Genomic DNA, 21141 nt, shown 5'->3' with positions numbered 1-21141 from the left:
AATTCCTTCATTGTGCTACCTAAGTTCTTACTACTAAAGTTATACTAGTACTTGGTAAAAGTCAATTACTTCAGTTGTCCAATTTAAAAGATTTGTTTAAAAATTGATGCATTATAAGAAGTAACTAATAGGTTATTCTTTAGCGATCATTTTGTAAACTTTTACTTCAAATCTCGGTTTTAAAACACAAAGAGTATTAGCCAAGAATACAGAAATTCACTTATGTAGGGCGAATAAGTCCTAGAGATCTATTCTATGGGGTCATGCCTATAGTTAACAATACTGCATTGTACTTAAAAATTTACTAAGAGTAGATCTTATCTGTGTGTGTGTGTGTGTGTGCACGCACACTATGAAGAAAGAGGGTGGGAAAAGACTTTTGGAGTTGAACAAGATCATGGCATAGACTGAGGACATGAAGTCACAGTTGTATTCTTATCTTCAAATTCATCAGGGTAAATATATAAACTTTTGAGTTTCAATCATACCTCAATCAATTGAATATTTAAAAAGAAAGAAAGCAAGTAAATAAAAAAAGTTAAAAAAAAAAAAAACTAGTAAGGAAAAAAGTGAGACAACCTAATAGAAGCAACTGGCAAATACATAACAGGAGGGGAAAGAAGGCTTTATCCCTGCCCTGGTATTGCTCCCGCTGGGACATGGAACAAGTTGTTTAATCTCTTTACACCTTAGTTTTCTATTTATAAAACAAGGATTTTATCCATCATGCCTGTTCGTGGATTACGTGAGATTACATGCTGATAGTCTAGCACAGTGTGCCAAAAAGAATAATTGCTTAACAAATGACAGCAATTATCATTATTGTGATGTAATGGAAATTAAACTTTACATATTAAGTTGCTTTGATCCTCATTTTAAACATTTTAGTTTATATGCTTATAAATTTCATTTTCTTCACATATGTTGGTTAAAATGCCCTTATAAATCTGAATTTGAAGTTTGCTACATTAGCCTGCTTACAGGCTAATCTTTCTGGTTCTCAGGATGATCAGATAGGAATTGGGACCAAAATAGTATCTACCTAAGCAGTCTTTTCCTTCTTAGTCTATCTTTTGCCCACACCTCCTTCTGTGTCTATGAAAACTAGAATTTGGATTTCATATATGGGCATGAAGTTCTGCCTGAACTCTGGGCCTACTTGTTTCCACTTCATTTGAAACAAATTCAGCAGTAACTTGGTATCCATTGAAGACAGAGGTTCTATGTACTCTATAGGAGTGTTCCCTCCTCTATGGTTCAGTGGGTGCCATTCACTGAAGTGCCATTGACCTTCGGTCCACTTGAGTATATATTCAAATTAGTCAAAACTATTAACTTGCCTTCTAATTCCGTGATCAAGATCTGTATGAACATTTGTTTGTTAATGATTCATTTAATTTCTCTTCATTAATTTAGAAATAAGATAGAGGGTTTTTAAAATTATTTATTTTTTTATTTTTTACAGACTGCATTTTGATTCATGATACACAAATGGGCTACATCATTTCATTTCTATGATTGTACACGATGGAATATTATTCAGCCAAATAACTATTTTCAGTTTTAGTCTTTGGCATATCTGAAATCCCCTTTCAAAGACAGATAAAATAATTATATCATTTTCCACTTAATACTAAAGTCAATTACAATATTCTAACAATTCTGTATCAGAAATGTTGCTCAAAATCATACTCTCTTTGCTCCCCATAGTTCCTGTCTAAATTTAGACTTTCACTACCTCTCACTGATGTATTGAGTGATTCACTTAGTAAATGTAATTAGGGAGTATTCAGTCAAGGCTGGGACATAATAATGTATGTCCAGGGCCAATATCATCTCTGCGTCCACGGAACTTGTATTCTCTCTCTCATTGCAGGCTGTACATCTGCTCTCACCTTGTCCATCCCACACTGTCTTCAAGGACAGCACTACTCAGTGTATCTCTTAAAACACTTCAGCGGTCTACATTGCCCAAGGTTATTTGCCAGACCTTTTATTGGATACCAGGACTTCATAAAGTGGTTCCCTGTCAAGCCCAGGACGATGAAGTGCTGATCTTTTCCAGGTGGAGTCTTGGAGGCCTGTGTCCCTTAAGACTCAGTTCTCAAGTTGCTCCTTTGTCTCCTTCCCATCTTCTTTAGGCTGGAGGATTTTGTTCTGATAAATACAGTACTTTAGATAGTTGCTCCTTGTACTAGTCACAATATTCTAAATACTACCCTTTCCTCATTCAACCACAAAGTGAACAAAAACTCCTAATTTCAGCTGTCTGGATGAAACCATAGCTCTACCAATATCTAAAAAAATATCTAATTCTTCACTTATACTTAATGATTAATTATAAGCCTGGGATTCCATGGCTACTAGATAATAAAAGAATCAATAGATTTGTTTTGTGTATTATAGTTACTACTTTGAAAATGAATTTAAAATAATCAGAGCTTTCTGGTAAGTTATTTGGAAAATGATGCTTTGGAAAATCAAGGGTAATAAAGAAAAAAGTGGTTTGTTAGTAAGTCACAGGAAGCTTACCTGGCTCTGAGTCTTGCTTTGTTTTTCTGTAGTGTTCTGGAGCTTCTCTGCTAGTCCCAAAGTTAAGTCACCAGAGTGGTAAGGACAATGTTATGACTAAGGGTATTTTCTATGTATCCATTGGGCATATCATATAGTTTCTGGTGGTGGATTGGAGGAAAGAACTAGTGGGAAGGAAGGGTTCTGTTTTCCAGTATCTTTTCCATTTGGTTCCTATTTTTCTTGGGCAAATTTTCAATGGACATGAGATTTGGGTGGGTTTTCTGGTGAATTTTGCATTGACATTTTAAGAAAAGTATTCCTCAGATGGCTGCCTTTTCTCTCTTTTTCTTCCTCCTCTTCCTCATCCTCCTCTTCCTTCTCCTCTTTTCCCCCTGATCGTAAAAACGTTTCTTCCCTCCTCCATCTCCTGGTGTCAGAGTTCCATGCTAAGGGTATAGAAGTTTCCTAATAGAACAGAACAACAATCTCTTTTTCTTCTCAGTTTTATTTTCATATTGTGTAAATGTGTACACTGGAAGCAAAAGAGAGTACAAAGTTAATCAAGCAAATAATCGATTTCCCAGATTACACAAATGTCTATGCTTGGAAATGAAAGCAAAAGATACAGATTTTTTGAAAGTGTAGGACTGTGTGTGTGTGTGTGTGCGTTCTAAGCTTTCTTCTAAGTCAGAGGAGGAAAGAATTGCTTTGTGAGCTAGAAATACAATACCGTACGAGTCAAAACTTGTTCTTAGTGGTGCCATTCATTTTGCAATTTATACCACACAAGTGTGTCTGTGTGGACTTCTTCACTTGCAAACCACTTATTAGAAGTTGAAACTGCTAAGAATCCTGAGGGTTGAATAAATATGCAGGCCATCACAATATGTATATCCAGAGTGTATGAGAGTGGATTTGTAAATATATATTGTGCATTTCCCATATTAATGAAAGTATTTTTAAGGTTGATTCTACTATGAATACAATATACCTTTTTTTTCTTTTTAATTTATTTATTTCGATTCATTGTACACAAATGGGGTACAATTGTTGTTTCTCTGGTTGTACACGAAGTAGAGTTGCACCATTTGTGTAATCATACTTGTACATAGGACAATGATGATTGTCTCATTCTGTTATTTTTCCTTCCCCCCTCCCCACCCCTCTTTTTGCTCTATTCTATTCAAGCCATCCTTCCTCCATTTTTGCCTCCTTCCCACCCCCTGTTATGTATCATCATTCGCTTATCAGAGTTATTATTCAGCCTTTGGTTTTTTGGGATTGGCTTATCTCACTTAGCATGATATTCTCCAACTGCATCCATTTACCTGCCCATAATTTTATTCTTTTTTATGACTGAATAATATTCTTTTGTGTATACATACCACAGTGTCTTTATCCATTCACCCTTTGAAGGTCATCTAGGTTGGTCCCATAGTCTAGCTATTGTGAATTGAGCAGCTATGAACATTGATGTGGCTGCATCACTGTAGTATGCTGATTTTAAGTCCTTTGGGTATAGGCCAAGGAGTGGGATAGCTGGGTCAAATGGTGGTTCCATTCCAAGTTTTCTAAGGTATCTCTACACTGCTTTCCAGAGTGGCTGCACTAATTTGCAACCCCACCAGCAATGTATGAGTGTACCTTTTCCCCACATCCTTGCCAACACCTATTGTTGCTTGTATTCTTGATAATCACCATTCTAATTGGGGTGAGATGGAATCTTAGGGTAGTTTTGATTTGCATTTCTCTTATTACTAGAGATGCTGAACATTTTTTCATATATCTGTTGATTGCTTGTAGATCTTCTGTGAAGTGTCTGCTCATTTCCTTAGCCCATTTATTGATTGGGTTATTTGTATTCTTGGTATAAAGTTTTTTGAGTTCTTTATAGATTCTGAAGATTAGTGCTCTGTCTTAAGTGTGTGTGGCAAAGATTTTCTCCCACTCTGTAGGCTCTCTCTTCACATCATTACTTGTTTCCTTTGCTGAGAAAAAGCTTTTAAGTTTGAATCTATCCCAATTATTGATTCCTGCTTTTATTTCTTGTGCTTTGGGAGTCATGTTAAGGAAGTGTGGTCATAAACCAACATGATGATTTGGACCTACTTTTTCTTCTATTAGATGCAGGGTCTCTGGTCTAATACTGATCCATTTTGAGTTGAGTTTTGTGCAAGGTGAGAAATAGGGGTTTAGTTTCATTTTGCTCCACATGGATTTCCAGCTTCCCTAGCACCGTTTGTTGAAGAGGCTATCTTTTCTCCATTGTATGTTTTTGGCACCTTTGTCTATTATGAAGTAACTGTATTTATGTGGGTTTGTCTCTGTGTCCTCTGTTCTGTACCATTGATCTACCTGTCTATTTGGGTGCCAATACTATGCTGTTTTTGCTACTATTACTCTGTAGTATAGTTGAAGGTCTGGTATTGTGATACCCCCTGCTTCACTGTTCCTGCTAAGGATTGCTTTAGCTATTCTGGTCTCTTTTTCTTTCCAAACGAATTTCATGATTGCTTGCACTGTTTCTATGAGGTATGCCATAGAATTTTAATTGGAATTGCATTGAATTTGTATAGCCCTTTTGGTAGTATGACCATTTTGACAATATTAATTCTGCCTATCCAAGAACATGGGAGATCTTTCCATCTTCTAAGGCTTTCTTTAATTTCTTTCTTTAGTGTTCTGTAGTTGTCATTGTAGAGGTCTCTCACCTCTTTTGTTAGATTGATTCCCAATTATTGTTTTTCTTTTATTTGAGGCTATTGTGAATGGGATCGTTTTCCTAATTTCTCTTTCAGAGGATTCATCACTTGTTACAATATACCTTTAAGATCATGGTATCAGAATGTATCTGTGCTTGATGTTAATGTTTGAAAGCTGGATATGTGCTTTCCCTTGTTTAAAGGGTGTACACCATTCATCTGTCCAAACATGGATAGCATAGCCTGAAAGCAAAAGTTATTCTCATTCTTTACCTTTCATGGGTTAAAAACCTCAAAGTTGAAATATAATCTGTGAAATATACTGCAAATATATGTGAAAAGTCTAGGAGCAATGCCTAAATTTAATTGATGTGCTGAGACATGTATAAAACATACAGTCATTGGATTGAGAAGATGAAATTAATATATGGACGTTTTAGCTAACACTATGCTGTGCCCCAGAACCTGGTGTTTATTATTGTGTGCTTTAGTGGGAGACAGAAGCAGTATCCACTGGAAAAACACTTCCTAGTGGACTGGAACAGTATGGCTTTCTCGTTCCTATGTGGGAAACATGTTTCTTTGGTTTCTTTGTTCCTCAATCGACTGGTCCCCAGCTATTTTTGCTGAACATTTTACATATTAATGGAGACCAGGAAAGTGCATCTGGCAGCTGTTCATGGGATAATAACGAAATACACTATTTAGTACTGCATGCTGTTGCTGTAAAATGTGGGGAGTATTTTATAGAGACCTTGGTGAGTAGAGCTGTATCCACTTTAACAAGTGTGTGAACCTGAATGAGGAAGTTATATTTTCATATGAGAATAACTACTACTCTTTTCTTCCAGGTAAAGAAAACGTGTACGGATTCCGATGTTTCAGAACCTCAGAATTCCAGGTACAGTAAAATAATGATCAAGACTCCTCTAAGAGTCTTGCGATTCCAAAACTAGTAAAATATTATACTATATATCAGTATCAGGTACAACTGAGATTTGAAACACTGAGTTTGTTAAAGAATTTTTGTGTCGAAATTACATATTACCTGGCAAGGGCACCATTAGTGATAACATTCATAAAAAGAGATTGTGATTGAAGTTGGTTTTAAAGAATAACAATAAATCTCTAAAAATGATTTAAAAATATTCTCTTAGATATTATATTAAGTTAAACTTGATTTTTCAATCTGATCTCTTCTTACAATGCATTTTTATCAGGAATTGTGCTTGGTACTAAATAACAGTCAAATCTATGTTTACAAAAACTAAAAACCATAATGTTTTTCTTTGTAATGAAACACTGCTAGATATTGAGAATGCTATCAAATTAGTAAATGCAGCATTAACTTGGCATTCTCTCTTTGGTTTCTGTGAGCTGGTGGAACTGATGAAGTGAAGTATCAGGCCCCTTCATACAGGAACTTAGAGCTAGAGCTTAGGATGTAGTTCAATGGTAGAGCTCAGGGCACACAAGGCCCTGGGTTCAGTCCCTAGTAGTACGAAAAGGAGAGGAAAGGAATTTAGCAGTACTGAGTTGTTTGCTGGACCATATGCCCAACACATTATTTAGTCCTATCCATTTTCCTTGCTTTCATTTCAAAATTCAGGCCTGATTTTTAAGTGGATAAGTAAAAGGGTTATAAATATCATGACAATAATAAACACATGTTCTTAATCTGATGCCAATGATGTTACTTACCCCAATACATTAAGAAATTTGAATTTAATTGTGAGAAGGGTTCTAGTTTATTTTGTCCTATTTGACCTAGCATACGAAAGATGTAGTGATTCTCTTGGTACAACAAAGAAATGCAGATCTCAGTAAAATGTTTATGGTGCCATGATTTCCTTTTGGAGAACAAGATTGTATTATGTACCAACAATTAATCTTTCAATAACTCTTCCTTTGTTTTACATAGCATGATGTTCCTAAAACTGATTCCTCTATATATTAAAGTGATTGTATATGATATTTCCCTTTGGATCATTAAGGGCAATGTAATATGATATAGGATTATTGACATTCTATCTTTGTTCTTTATAATTTTCAATCAGAATGGAACCAAATAATTTTATCTTGTTGGAACATTAAGAAATGGATGAACCATGATTCTTCATTCCATGAATCCTAATCAAAGATGGGCAGAGAAGGGAAGATTAGAGCTGTATTCCTTGTAGGGACTTCCTTCCTGATCATTTTGCTGACCTTTCTGAATAACTTATCTGTAAGATACTTTGCAAGGATTATATAAAGTGATAAATTAATAAAAAGGGCATGTCTTGAGGGTTAGTAGGAAAAGAACACTATAATCATCTTCATTATTAATATTTCATATTGATTTTTTTAGACTTGGGGCCACTCAGGAATTTTGACATAAAATAATTATGATTAAGTAAAATTTAAGCTGTAGAATGCTTCCAAACTGATTCGGTGTTCACAGTTAGCATCTGCATGTTAGAGAAGAAATAGAGTTCAGAGCTTAATAAATTTAAGCATAGAATGATATCATTTTTTTTCAGTCTAGAAAATTACAATTTGTATGACCTTAAGTGTAGAGTTTTAGGGCTGGGAATGTTAGTTCAGTGACAGAGAGCTTGCTTAGCATGTGTGAGGCCCTTGGTTCAATCCCAAGCACTGAAAAATAAAAGTGAGAGAAAAAAATAGTATAATTTTACTTTTAAAATAAATAATATCTATTTTAAGAGATGGTTAAAATATAACACATTGTTTAATAATATATATCTCTGTGAAATTGAAAATTAGCTGCTGTTTCTAGAAATTAGCAGGTGTTTTCCATGGATCAGCTACTTCTTAAATTACCTAATGTGCAATATACATGGGTAAAATCAGACAAATCACTTTCTAAGAACTTTAAAACTTTGCACAATCAAAAACAAACAAACAAATGAACGAATGAAATAATCCTTATTAAAACCTAATATGGAAGGTCCTTGGACAACCCGTGGGGTCACTTACCGGTTCAAGGCTGCCCAGATGTTCTGGCAGTGCTGGTCTCTCTCCTGACTGCTGCACTGACCAGTACCCATCCTCCAGTCACTGTCAGTAACAGAAACCTGTGGCTCTTCTCACATCCTGTATTTATTCAACAATATTCTGTCTGGAAGTACTAAGAGTGGCTCTCAGTTAATGTAATGATGGAACTCCAAGAAAATAATTACGCTAAAGAACGCTCTGAAACAATACAATAACTACCGAATAGTTCAGTCATTGGAGATAGCTTAAAGTAGTTTTTATTATATGCGGGTACAGAAGCTGTTTTATAACATTTATCAAAAATCATAGATACTACATGGCAATATTTTATTATGTACATATATGGGTACATTTTTTTTCCCCATTAAGAACCACAAGCATTCATAGTCTCTCTCTTTCCCCATTCTGATCCCCCTCTTGTGTGTGTGTATTTCTTTGTGTGTATGTATAGGAGTGTGTGTGTGTATGTGTGTATGTGTGTGCGTGGTATGTTATGAGAGACAGAAATTCAGTTGAGATTTAAAATTTAAAGCCTGTGGCTTTTAGTTCTGTTCTGCACAAATCTTAGGTAAAGAATTAAACTCAAAATGAAGTACTGTCTCAGCATAAAACACAAGCTAGAGACCCACTGCCCTACAAAATGCTGCCTCACTGGGAACCCAAAGCAAACGTCATTCATTTATTTAGCTAGCTTTATAGTGTGTTGGTTTTGGATTCAAAATGATTATAATAAATGCAGATGGAAAGTGTTTTTATAGTAGGGAAGTAATTAAATTGGGTGTGGAGACTTTGTTAGAATTCTCGGAGTGACATGTGTATCAGCAAATTCTTTGTCTTCCTTGGCCTTAATTCCTCTTTTGGAGAGACATGCTTGGACTGCAAATGTAACTGGCAGATTGGGGAAAAGAGAATATATAAACCCATGCAATATGAGTAGGGCAAAACTGTCTTCTTAGAAATAAGATTATGTGTATACATTAAAAACCAGACATTAGGGACAGTATTTTCAGTTTCCTTAAACTATTAAACTTGATGTCATATGGAAAGGGATATAAAGTGCTTTATATAAAAATATGCTCCACTTGAATGTTTTCCTTTTTTTACCTTCTGTGTTTTAACTATATCCAGAGTATATTCTTATTGACCTTTGTTCTTAAAACTAATATTAACCATAAAATAGGTACCTGAAAAAACTAAAATTGACCATTTTTTTATGTTTTACCCTACCCTAAAATTAAGTGTGCTACTAGATAGAACATCTTAAGCTGTAAGTAGAAATATTATTTTTAAGTTTATTTTTTCTGTATTTGTGGATTTGTGCCTCCTTTGAATCTACTCTGAAAGTACATAGTTCTTGTTTAATATAATAGATGGCACCTAGATAAGTGAATATTTTAGCAGATGTTTCCATGAATATCCTGCTTTCTAAAATCTTCCGACTTTTTATTTCCATTATGAGGTGAGGAAATAATTTATCTCATACTTTAATTGTATTCTGTATAAATATCTTAGAGAGCTACTATGTTACAGTGACCTCCATAATACCATTTGGATTCCTTTTATGATCTTTTGTTCTGCTTCTCTATGCCTTTTCTCTTTTGGACTTCTGACTAATAAAGTATTTTCACCAAGAAGAGATCAGAGACAGAGAAGGAAATGCAACTCAGATTAAGCAATTTCATTTTATACTTGTTCCATTAACTAAGGAGCTAAAGAAATCATAAATTTTGGTGAAACAGAACTATGAAGTGACTTCTAGGAATTACACCAAATCTTTTTTTCCTATAATAGCTTTGTCTCATCTCGGACTCAATACTACCAGTAGAATAATGAGATTGAAGAGAGAATATTAATGTAAAGGAAGTCCTTACAAGTATAGAAGAGCTAATACGGTAGTTTTTCCATTTGGAGAGTAAAAAAAAGATTCTATGGGTAATGGTGAGGATTGGTGCTTCCCTATTTCATAACTTAAAGAAGTTGAGTTTGCTGAGAACTTAATGGTTGCCTGAAATCGTCAGGGGCCTTCCGCTGTGTCTTCTTGCTCTGGACTTGACTAACTTCACAATTATCAAGTGAATGGCAACATGACTGTTCAACTTTAAAGAAGCTTCGGAATTAATTTCGGCTTAATAGCTAGTATTTAAGTGAACCTCAGGAAGTTTATTTATTCAAGGTCTAAGTGTAAAAGCTTAAAAATGCAATTAATTCATCTTACTTAAATAGTTATGGTTTAGCAATATAACATTTAAGGCATTAAGTTATGCATATTTATTTGCTAGCAAAATAACTTTTGCAGTGCTTCCAAAACCCTGAAATGTTTATCTGCCTGTAATTGTCTGCCTAAAAATTAAGTGGCATGTTGTTTTTCACAGCAGGGAAAACTCAGGGGCCCTTCATGCATATTATTTTACTGTGTCAAATCAGAGGTCTGTCTAGCCCAATATTCTGTCTCCAAGATGCATAAAAAAATCATGACTTCCAGGTTGTAGTTCCTCAAACTTAAAAATTTGGGGATGTAGTTCCATTAAACCCTAGATTCTCTCAGTAACTCAATCTGACTGCATAGTCCATGGAATTATGTAACCATTTCTTGGACTTAATCATATTATTAGCATACACTGGTTTTTACTATTACACAGAGAAAATTACTGATCACGTTGAAAAGTAATTATCAACCATACTAGTTATTTAAAACCAGTTCCTTTAAGTTACATGGTTATTCTTCAGAAAATCAGAGAAGATGGATGGATGGATGGATAGATATTCTAAGAATGTGATTTAATTTCCTTTTGACTTATTTAACCTGAGTCATATTCTAGTTTAATCCTTTTCTTCCCAATTTGGGCAGTGTTTTGTCTAGTTTCGAAGTGTGAACTTGTAGGGGTTCCTCTCCATTGTCTTCATTTCAGCTGGCATTTGTTTGGAGGTTTTTGGAATCCATTTTGCCTTTTCTGGGGTGTGTTGACAGATTCCTACAGGTGTGGTTGCAGCTGGAGTCCTGGATGAGGATGAATGATGTGTTCTGTTTTGCCATTAACTGCACCCTCAGTAGCTAGCATATCTTGACCTTTGGGTCATGGTAGCATACTGAGCTGACTTCCTCAGAGAAGTGTCTAAGGTACCTACTAAATCCCTGATAGCAGTGATATTTGAAGATTTAAATACTAGTCTAAAACTTTAAATTGTTTTCTAAATGTCTTATTATATATGTGCCCTGTCAACTGTTTCTTCTGTCTCATTGGAAACGCCTAGTAATTTATTCTTATTGGTAGCAGTTTAGTGCTTGTTTATTTCTTTGTTTCTCCTTCCAAAGTTAGTCTCCCAAGATTAAATGAGTAAGCAGACAAGAGTAAAATAATATGAGTAAAAGGCACGTACACATTGCTCCTCACAGAATAGTCTCTATACGATGACATTGATGAAGACTCATCCTTTAACACATTAAAGGAGACAGAGAGGCTACCATTAAGACCTTACCATTAAAAAAATTAAAAAAAAAAAAAGACCTTATCATTTACACCTCTTCATTCACATAAGTGTTTGGCCTTTGCTTCACTGTCTTCAGATCCCTAGGTTTTGTTTTTGATTTTTTTGCTTTCTTTTTATTACTTGTCTTTTCATATATTATCTCTGTTCACATCTCATGCCATGGTTCAGTCCCTAGCATGCTCTACTCACCAGAAACTGAAACAAAAGGTGTGTTTTATAAGTGAAGAGTCCCACGTAATTCATGTGAAGAAATAGTAGAGGAGATTGGAAACTAGGTAAGTTAGCACAGATCATGGCTGACTTGAATTCCTGGTTGTTTTAGATAGCACTATGATTGGTCATAGCTAGAAATATAAGCTGGTTAAAGCAGAGAAGGAGAGTTTTTTTTTTTTTTGTTTTGTTTTTTGTTTTTTGCTTTGTTTTCATTTTTTTTAAGCTCAGGTATACTTTCTTATAAGGGAATGTTGAATCTCAAAAAATTAGGGAGCTGGGGTTGCCCTCTTGTTCATGTCTGGACAATTCCTGTGCTCTCTCCCCTAGTGGCTTCAGTATCTCCATCTCTCAGGATACAGACTGGTTGATCAGCCTGATTTTTCTCCAGGTACCACAACAGGAGAAAGTGTGATTTGTACATTTACCTCTTTAGCCTCCCAGGTGGTAAAGTCTCTCTCTTTCTCTTTATCTCAGTTCCAGATTTCTAGGAAAGGGAATGCTATCAGAGAAGAAGGGTAACAACGCATAAATGTGACTTTTAGTAGACATATCCAGGAGTGTATGAATGAGGCAGGAGGAGAACTTCCATGAAGGGGATGCCAAGCTGATAACCCAATAAATGTCCTTTACCTTGTTTCACTTTCTTTCCTACTTGTTTTATCCAACCCCCAATGTCCGTGCTTCACTTTCTATAATACAGCATATTTTCAGGAAACTGAAAACATACCCCTATGCCCTAATCAGATGTAATTCAATGACTACTCATCTCATTAGTATGGGGACTCTTTTCATAAGTCAGATATGATCTGCAAAATGGATGTTGTTCTAGATCTTTAAGTGGAGTGGCAGCCAAACTTCCATGTAAGAGCAGCTCCATTTACCTCTGTGTGGAGGCCTCTACCTAGCATTGGCCTTCCTGTGAGCACATCTCCAAGCTGACCAGTTAGCAGTCAGTGGACCACATCTTCTGCTCTCAAATTGCCCGTCTGCATGGGAATTGCTTTCTCCATTTCCTATTATGAATCTAGTTGGTGGGTTGCTTGATTAATGCACTTTTTACTGAATTTAAATTACTTACCTTTCTGAGGGTAATTTTACCAAAATTAATGTCTAGGTCTGAACTTTTAAAAAAATCAACTCTTGCTAAGTGAAATTAGCCAATCCCAAAAAAACTGACAGTCGAACATTTTCTCTGACATGGGGATGCTATTTCACAATAAGTACAAGGCAGGGCGCTAGGGAAGAATAAATTTACTTTAGATTAAGGGCAGTGAAGGGAGTGGGAGGGGCATGGGGGTAGGAAAGAGAGTAGAGCGAAGTAAACATTATTACCTTATGTATGTATATGACTGTATGACTGATGCGATCCTACAACATGTACAATCAAAAAAAATGAGAAATTTTATTCCATGTATGTATGATTTAACAAAGTACATAAATGCATTCTACTGTCAAGTATAACTAATTAGAACAAATTAAATTTTTTGAAAAAGCTAAACACGTTAATCACATTAAGGTTAATAGAAAAAACATAGATCTTAGAAAGTCTTAGACATAGTCATAATTTAAAAAAATAAAAAACCCAAATAATTCTGAAGAGTTTGTCTAAGGTAACTTAGTGGAGAGACATTGTATACAGCTAAGTATAGCCCTAACTCCTATATCAATGTGTATTTAAAAGGAATAATAAAATATTCATTTACAGTGAAAAATAATCATAAATACCATGGGGGGCAGAAACCCAAGAGCTACTTCCAGTATCCTCTTTCTTTGACTGGCTTCTGCTAAAAATGCTTGCTTTCCCAGCTTCCTATAAAGCTGGGTGACCATAAGTCCCATTCCTAACCATTAAGATCTGAGAAGAAGCCTACCTAGGCTCTCCAGGGAGTGCTTTTGTTCCCTGATAAAGAAGAAGTAGTTGGGGGGCTGCTGCTTCCTAGCTTGTGGAATACATTTCAATGAGAATGTGACACCTCAGAAGCTTGTCTATCCACTCTGCTACTAAGAACTGAAGATAAAGAGAATCACAGAGAATAAACAAAATGATTCCTGCATAATATGGATGAAACCTTGAAACACTGTGCTAAGTGAAATAAACCACACCAAATCTCCCATTCCATTTATATGAAATGTCCAGAAAAATCAAAACAAGAGAGACAGTGTCTCCCGGGCTAGGGAAGGAGAAGGGCATGAGGAATGACTGCTAATGGGCATGGAGTTTCTTTTAGAAATGATGAAAATGTTCTAAAATTGGATTATGGTAATCGTTGCAGTACTCTGTAAATATACTATAAATCAGTAAATTATACACTTTAAATAGGCAAACTTTGTGATATATAAATTATATTTTGATAAAAATGCTTTAAAAAAGAAAAAAGAAAAAAATCAACTCTTAAATACTCCTTGAAAAGTATAACCAGGAATCAGTAGCAAGGAACCCAAAATTGAAATTTTGTCAATACTTCTTTTAGGCATAAAGAGGTCACCGGTGGATTTCTGATCAGGTTATAACAGTGCTAAAAGTTTGTTGTGATTACAGAGTAGATGTGGTATAGACACTTAGAGGCAGGGACACCAGCTAGGAGACTGACTTCAGAGGCCCCAGAGACAGGTTAGCAAGTTGTCCTTATTTTCAGAGGCATTGCACATTATTTTTTCTTGTGAATGAAGCACATTTTCCAAACTTTTTGAATTGAATGCTTATTTCTTTTGAGCATATATATATATGCATATATATATGCATGTATATATATGTATATATATATGTATATATATATATACATGCATATATATATGTGTATGTGTATATATACATGTATATGCATGTGTGTGTGTATGTATATATATAATGGTATATTTGGCCTGAAATGAACACAATAGCTGTTGGAGGGTTGTTGCCTCTTCCTGACAGATTGCATTATTCTCTAGCAATGCTGAAAGACCTGACTTCCCCACAAGTATCAGTGGCCAATTGTAAAAAATTGCCATGTTCCTGATAAACCTCTCATACAGTAAACTAAGCCCATCTGAAGTCTTATGAAACAATCTTTAAGGAGATTGTTAGTTGCTTGGTGCTGGGGATCAAAACCAGGGCTTCATGCATGCTAAATGTGTGCTCTACCATTGAGCTGCATCCCCGGACCCCTTTTGAGTAACTTTTATCCGAAGGACCTAAACAGCAAAAAAGGACATTGCATCACAGGGAATTAAAATTGTTACAAATGGAAACTGTGCCCATCTCTTGAGCATATAGCATATTGACTAGTTGTCCACCTTGGAGGTATTGAACTGCATAAATCCTTATGGTTGTCCTAGACTTGGGGCATTATTAGTGAAGAAGTTCTCAACTCAACGTAAAGAGAAACATAAACTTTTGGGGTTCCTCTTCAAGTGGGAAGAAATAAGATGTGATGGCTTTTCTTTTAGCTGTTCATTTATAGCAATGTCTGTTCTTGCCCTCAAAGTTGCTATTTATCAGGCATCAACTATGTGTCAGACATTATTTGAGATACTTCAGTAAACAGAACAGGAGTGTAAATGATAAGAAGGTGTTCTAGAAGGTAATAAATAGTAGGAAATGAAAAGAGGATTGGGAGAGCATTGTGAGGAATAGGTGATGATTTTAAATTGGATGATCTTTGAACAAAACTGGAAAACTATAGGGGGGCAGGGTGCCTGTCAGCCAAAGGGAAGGTTGGAGGAGGTACATTGCCTTAGAGATGATCCAGTGGAAGCCTTTCTGGCTCACCTGAGCAACTCCAAAGAGGACAGTACAGTTAGAATGGAGTGAGATCATTGTTTAAAATCCGAAATAACAATATTCTAGAAAAAGCTAACATTTCTCACTTTCCCCAATTTTGAGAATATTTACTTGAAATTTTATTAAGTGCATTGCAAATACATTTTCCTTGACTAATTGGCAACAGTGTCTGGCAGGCACTTCATCTACCAAGTACTACAGGTCCCCAGCCAGGACACCTCCCTCTTTCACACTACACACCCTTCAAGACCAGTGTTTTGTCCTGATTGGAGAACTTCAAGCTCCTTCACCAGCAAAACCTTTTTAAAAATGTAAAGCCCTTTAAAGTCTGTGTCTTATGATAGATAAGGGTTTAGTGCAATCCTCAAAATCTGAGTACTAAAGATGCAGAGATTCTCCTCATTATCTCACAATCATCACATTTCAGTTGTCTTAGCAACCTACAATGTTCTCCTCGGCTTTTCAATAATCCAGTGAATGAATGGCGTCTTTGTTCATATGTTTATGAAATTTTAGCACCTGATGCTTGATGTCTTTTGAGTGACTTTACCATGCCAAACAGTGATCTTTATATTCTTAAAATTCATGTAACTACAATTGAACTCAACTTTCCCTCAATATGTAGATTTCTAATAAGAGAAAATCCAACATAAAAATAGTTGAAAATATGTATATATTCTTATATTTAGAAAAAATGCTCTCATTTTTACTGTAGTTAATTTCTAAGGCTTCACAAACTTGGCAAACTCAGTTATCTCACAAACCTCTTCCACATGGACATACTTGAGAACTGCTGAGAAACTAGAAAAACCTGGTGACACATCTGGGTGACCTTGAGTTTTCTCAGAGTGAGTTTTTTCTTACTGCACACCTGAGTCTAAACCGTAAAGGGAGGAACACGTGGAAAGTGTTGAGAGACATCGAGGAAACCTATGACTGCTCTTACTACACATAGGCAGAGGGACAGAATTGGCAGGTGAGTCTCAACAAAAGGGAGACAGAAAAATAATGGAATATCTGTGTAAGTTGCTTATGCACCTGGAACGTTTGGGCATTCACACTAGAAGCACAGTATGTTTTAGAAATCCATGTGGACATGGACATGCCTCCATGAAGTGCAATGATTGTGGTGTCAGTCACCCTGATTCTCTTAAGTAATGTTATGTTTAGCATCATAATATTTAAGAATTATTTTTATGCAAGATGATTCCATATTAAATATACTTTTGCTTAATAGAATGCATGGCTCAGCCACACACAAAAGTTACCTGAACAACCATACCTTGAAGTTCACGGACAGCAGAGGCTTTGGCAAAATGATTCCTTTTTCCCACTAACAGGAACAACTCAAGTATCTGGATCATTTTGGATATTTTTGACATTCTAGGTTCCCATACCTAGCACAGTATCTGGCACATAGTAGAAATGCAATAAATTTTTATTATGTGAATGAATGAATGAGCAGTTAGTTTTTACTTTTGAGTGGTGGGGAAGTGCTTCACATATTCACATGCAACGTTCTCACTACTGTATGCCATGTGATAACTAATGAGGTTTAAATGCCTTTTGTCAACAAGATCAAATTTAAGAGGGACAACTAGGTTTACTATAAAAAGTAGGTGAACTTTATTTCAAGTTTGTCCAAGTATAGTCCCAATTTACAGTTGCTATCGCAGTGTCCCTTACTTTCAGGGAAATCAAGTTTGCATGATAAATACTGGGTTTACCTTAATTAAAATCTTTATGGCCTCAGCAAGCTTTTCAAGATAAAAATGTAATAATCAATTTCTCCTTTTCCATCCTCCCCCACTCCTCTTCTTTTTTCTCATCCTCTCTTTTTTATCTTAGGATGATTTTTATAACAGGGCATGGGCACTTGTATCTTTAAAGCAACACAACATGTGAAAAATGCTCCTTAAAATAAAAAATCATTTAATAAATAACTGTTTTGTGGGCTTTATTTAAGTAGGAAACACCTCTATTGCATTCTGTCTCATAACTTCATACTTCTCAAAACTAATGCCACCTTCTCATGCACACACATGGTGTCACTACATGGTCATGACATGAAGGGATCCAGTCTTCTCTGTCTCCCCCGTGTCACCCATTCTCACTCTGTTGTTCTTCACATGCAGATCCAAAATCCCAAGTAACAGGGCTGCGAGACTTTGGATCTGCATGTGAGAATATGCAGTATCACAATAGTGAGGGAAGGGGTGATGAATGTGAGCTGGCAGAATGCCAAGACAGATTCACAACAGCCATGGGGTGGGCAGCTGCTGTACTGAGGATCGTTGACCTTAGACAAAAGCACCACGTGGAACATCAGACACCCGGCTGCTGTGCTCAGACGTAACTTTTACTCTGACCATCGTGTTATCCATGTGCTCTTGGCATAGTTATCATCTTAGGCATTCTCACAATTGTTTTAGAAAAGGAAGGATGAAAACCAGGCTGTTGGAAGTCAAATGAGACTTGTGAGTGTGTGTGAGCATGTGCAGTGTGACTGGAAGCTGGAGGGCTCATCAGTGTTTCTCCAGCAGGCATTTGGAAAGGTCCATTCTCTTTTAGGCAGGACAGTCCACCACACATGTAGGATGGTCAGACACTGCCCTCTTCCAGATCTCAGTCACAGCCCATCACTCTGAGAATCCCAGCTTTCTGACAGTTTTCAAACACTTGATAGCTACCCAAGTTGCCTGATCTGTTCAGAGGAGGCTGCTGTATATACTAAAATACCAGTATCTGTGGACTGGGAAAGACTTGGGAAATCCAAGGCTTAGAAAATGGTGTTAGTTGAAGCCAGCCTTTTGAGGTCCCAGACTGAGTCCCTTAGCTTTCCTGGAAAAGACATTTTCTCTGCAGCATCTGACAGTCAACCCCAGTCACGGCTCTTGCAGACACTTGGCACTGCTGCAAGGACGTCCCTGTGTAGGCAGCAAAGCAGAACTCATCAATACCCAGAAAAACAACCCAAGGTCAGTGTCCCAGAAACAACACTTGACTATAGGTGCAGCTGAGATGGAGTCAATAAGCTCCAGAGCCTGAATTCAAGGCTATTTCCTGACCTTGGGAGAAGAGTAAGGTGAAGTTTTAGAATTCTTTCCAAAATTCTCTTTTTCCACTGTCTTTTTACTGGTTCTGTTCATTGCAGTCTGTCAGTTCTGTTGCATCTAACAAGATTCTTAATAAAAGGGCATATGGATTTTTTACAAATTGAATTTTACATTGTGGAAAAGGTTTTTTTTTTTTTAATTCATGTGATGGAGCTTAGTGATCTTTCAGAAGTATTGGAACTAGTTGGCATTTCACACATTAATAACATTTTTTTCATTTATCCTTTGTCAGTACAATACTCTAACCAGGGGTTGGAAAATCTTTAGCACTGACTTCTTTTCCTTGCACATACGATATACACCCAAATTCCTCACCTTCATCCTTCATGCCTCCTCTTCCCTATGGTCCTGCATTCGGGCCCATTTAGTTAAACAACTGAGCAGCTGCTGCACATTTTGTGCTAAGCGAAGGAGATACAGTTGGAAAAAGAGGCAACAGGACTTGTCCTCAGGTCAGGAATTGGATGAATAGCAAAAGAATGCATGGGCCCCTGTGTACAATCCCTGCAGGTGGCCAAACTAGTTTCACAAACCCTGTGAATTGATTCTGTGTCTGGTAGCACTCTTGAGACTGATTTACCAGAGGTATTTTGAGGTTTTGCTTTTGTTTTTTACTTTCTGTAAAAAATCTTACCCCTTTTCTTATGAGGGGGGAATTTTGTGCAGTGGGGTTTTTATTAGATTGAATTTTCACAACCAAATTGAAGCTATTATTATAGCTCAGCCACACACACAGAGTGACTATGAGAACAAGTTTCAGTTTCTTCTTATGTAGGACATCTGATTTTTTTTTTCAACTGCTTCCTTTTTTTCTTCATTATCATGTTGCTTTGACCCAGTTGACTTTTCTGGGTTTTTTTCAATAATAACAGTGAGAACCTCAGAATCTGACATTTTATTTTTATTTCTAAGACCTATTCTAAAATGAGTCCCTTTGCATGCATGCTATGGAAGGTTGAGTTGAAAACTCTGGGAAGATTCTAAATTACTAGAGTCCAGAATTTCACTGACAATATGAACATTTCTTTGTTAAATTGACCATGGCTCCATTGATAAAAAGGCAATTGATTTCAGTAAAATTGATTTCAGTAAAATTTTCTCCCCAGATAAAACCTGTGGAGTATGCAAAGGGAAGAGAAACCTGATGTGATTGGTATCTGCTATAGGAGGAAAGTGGGTGGATCTAGAGAGCATCATGTTGAGGGAAATAGACCAGACTAAGAAAGTCAAGGGTCATATGTTCTCTGTCATAGGTGAAACCCAGAGATTAAAAACATAATAGAGAGGACCTCATGAAAGTAGAAGGGAGACGAGTAGAGTTGAAGAGTGGGGTCAGAATGGAAGGGGGAGGTAGGAAGGGAAGAGACGGGTAAAAGAAGAAGTACTGTGGAATAAAATCAATCATATTATGTATTGTGACTCTCACTACTATGTGTAAACATAGCGCACCAATAAAATTAAATAAATGGAACAAAATAACAAAAAGGAAACAAAACAAACAAATTATAAAGCATGTGGATGAGGGTGAATTAAATAAATGCAAGATATGACATCACAACATGGTTATTGGTCTTCGGACTAAAACATGCCCTGCTGTGACTGTCATCCGCCCCTCTTTCCCTTCAGACCAGTGCCAGCTCAGCTCAGCTGGGGCCCACAACAGAGTTATGGTCAGTCCAGGTCAGCATCAGAGAACAATCAGCCTGATTTGTTGCTGGAGTCTCTGGGCATAATTTACATATTCTCAATTTCTTTTCCTTGTCAGACCAAGTTTTTTTTTTTTTTAATTCTAATTAGTTAGATATGACAGAATGCATTTTGACACATCATACATAAATGGAGTATAATTTATCATTCTTCTGGATGTACATGATGTAGAATCACACCAGTCGTGTAATCATATATGTACATAGAGTAATCGTGTCCAATTCATTCTACTATCCTTTGTACCCCAGAACCCTCCCCTCCCTTCACTTCCCTCTGCCTAATCCAAAGTAACTCTCTTCTTCCCTACCCACCCCCTTATTGTGAATTAGCACCCACATATCAGAGAAAACATTCGGTCTTTGAATTTTGGGGATTGGCTTATTTTGCTTAGGATGATATTCTCCAGTTCCGTCCATTTCCTGGTAAATGCCATAATTTCATTCTTCTTTAAGGCTGAGTAATACTCCATTGTGTATATATACCACATTTTCTTTATTTATTCATCTGTTGAAGGGTACCTAGGTTGGTTTCATAGTTTAGCTATTGTGAGTTGAGCAACTATAAACATTGATGTGGCTGTGTCACTGTATTATGTTGACTTTAAGTCCTTTGGGTATAAACTGAGGAGTGGGATAACTGGGTC

At 36.4% G+C, this 21141-nt stretch overlaps 1 protein-coding gene across 1 annotated transcript in view; it reads left to right on the top strand.

Moving 5' to 3' along the window:
• The window catches only part of Eya4 (EYA transcriptional coactivator and phosphatase 4), a 266157-nt gene that overhangs the window by 127915 nt on the left and 117101 nt on the right, over positions 1-21141 (top strand). Inside the window, 1 exon segment of the mRNA XM_047558124.1 lies at positions 6068-6117. Within this exon segment, the coding sequence (XP_047414080.1) occupies positions 6068-6117 (50 nt within the window).

This window comes from Sciurus carolinensis, chromosome 7 (assembly GCF_902686445.1).
Source record: "Sciurus carolinensis chromosome 7, mSciCar1.2, whole genome shotgun sequence".
NCBI lineage: Eukaryota > Metazoa > Chordata > Mammalia > Rodentia > Sciuridae > Sciurus > Sciurus carolinensis.
The sequence above is the reverse complement of the archived record's forward strand: the minus strand, read 5'-3'. Positions and strand labels throughout refer to the sequence as shown.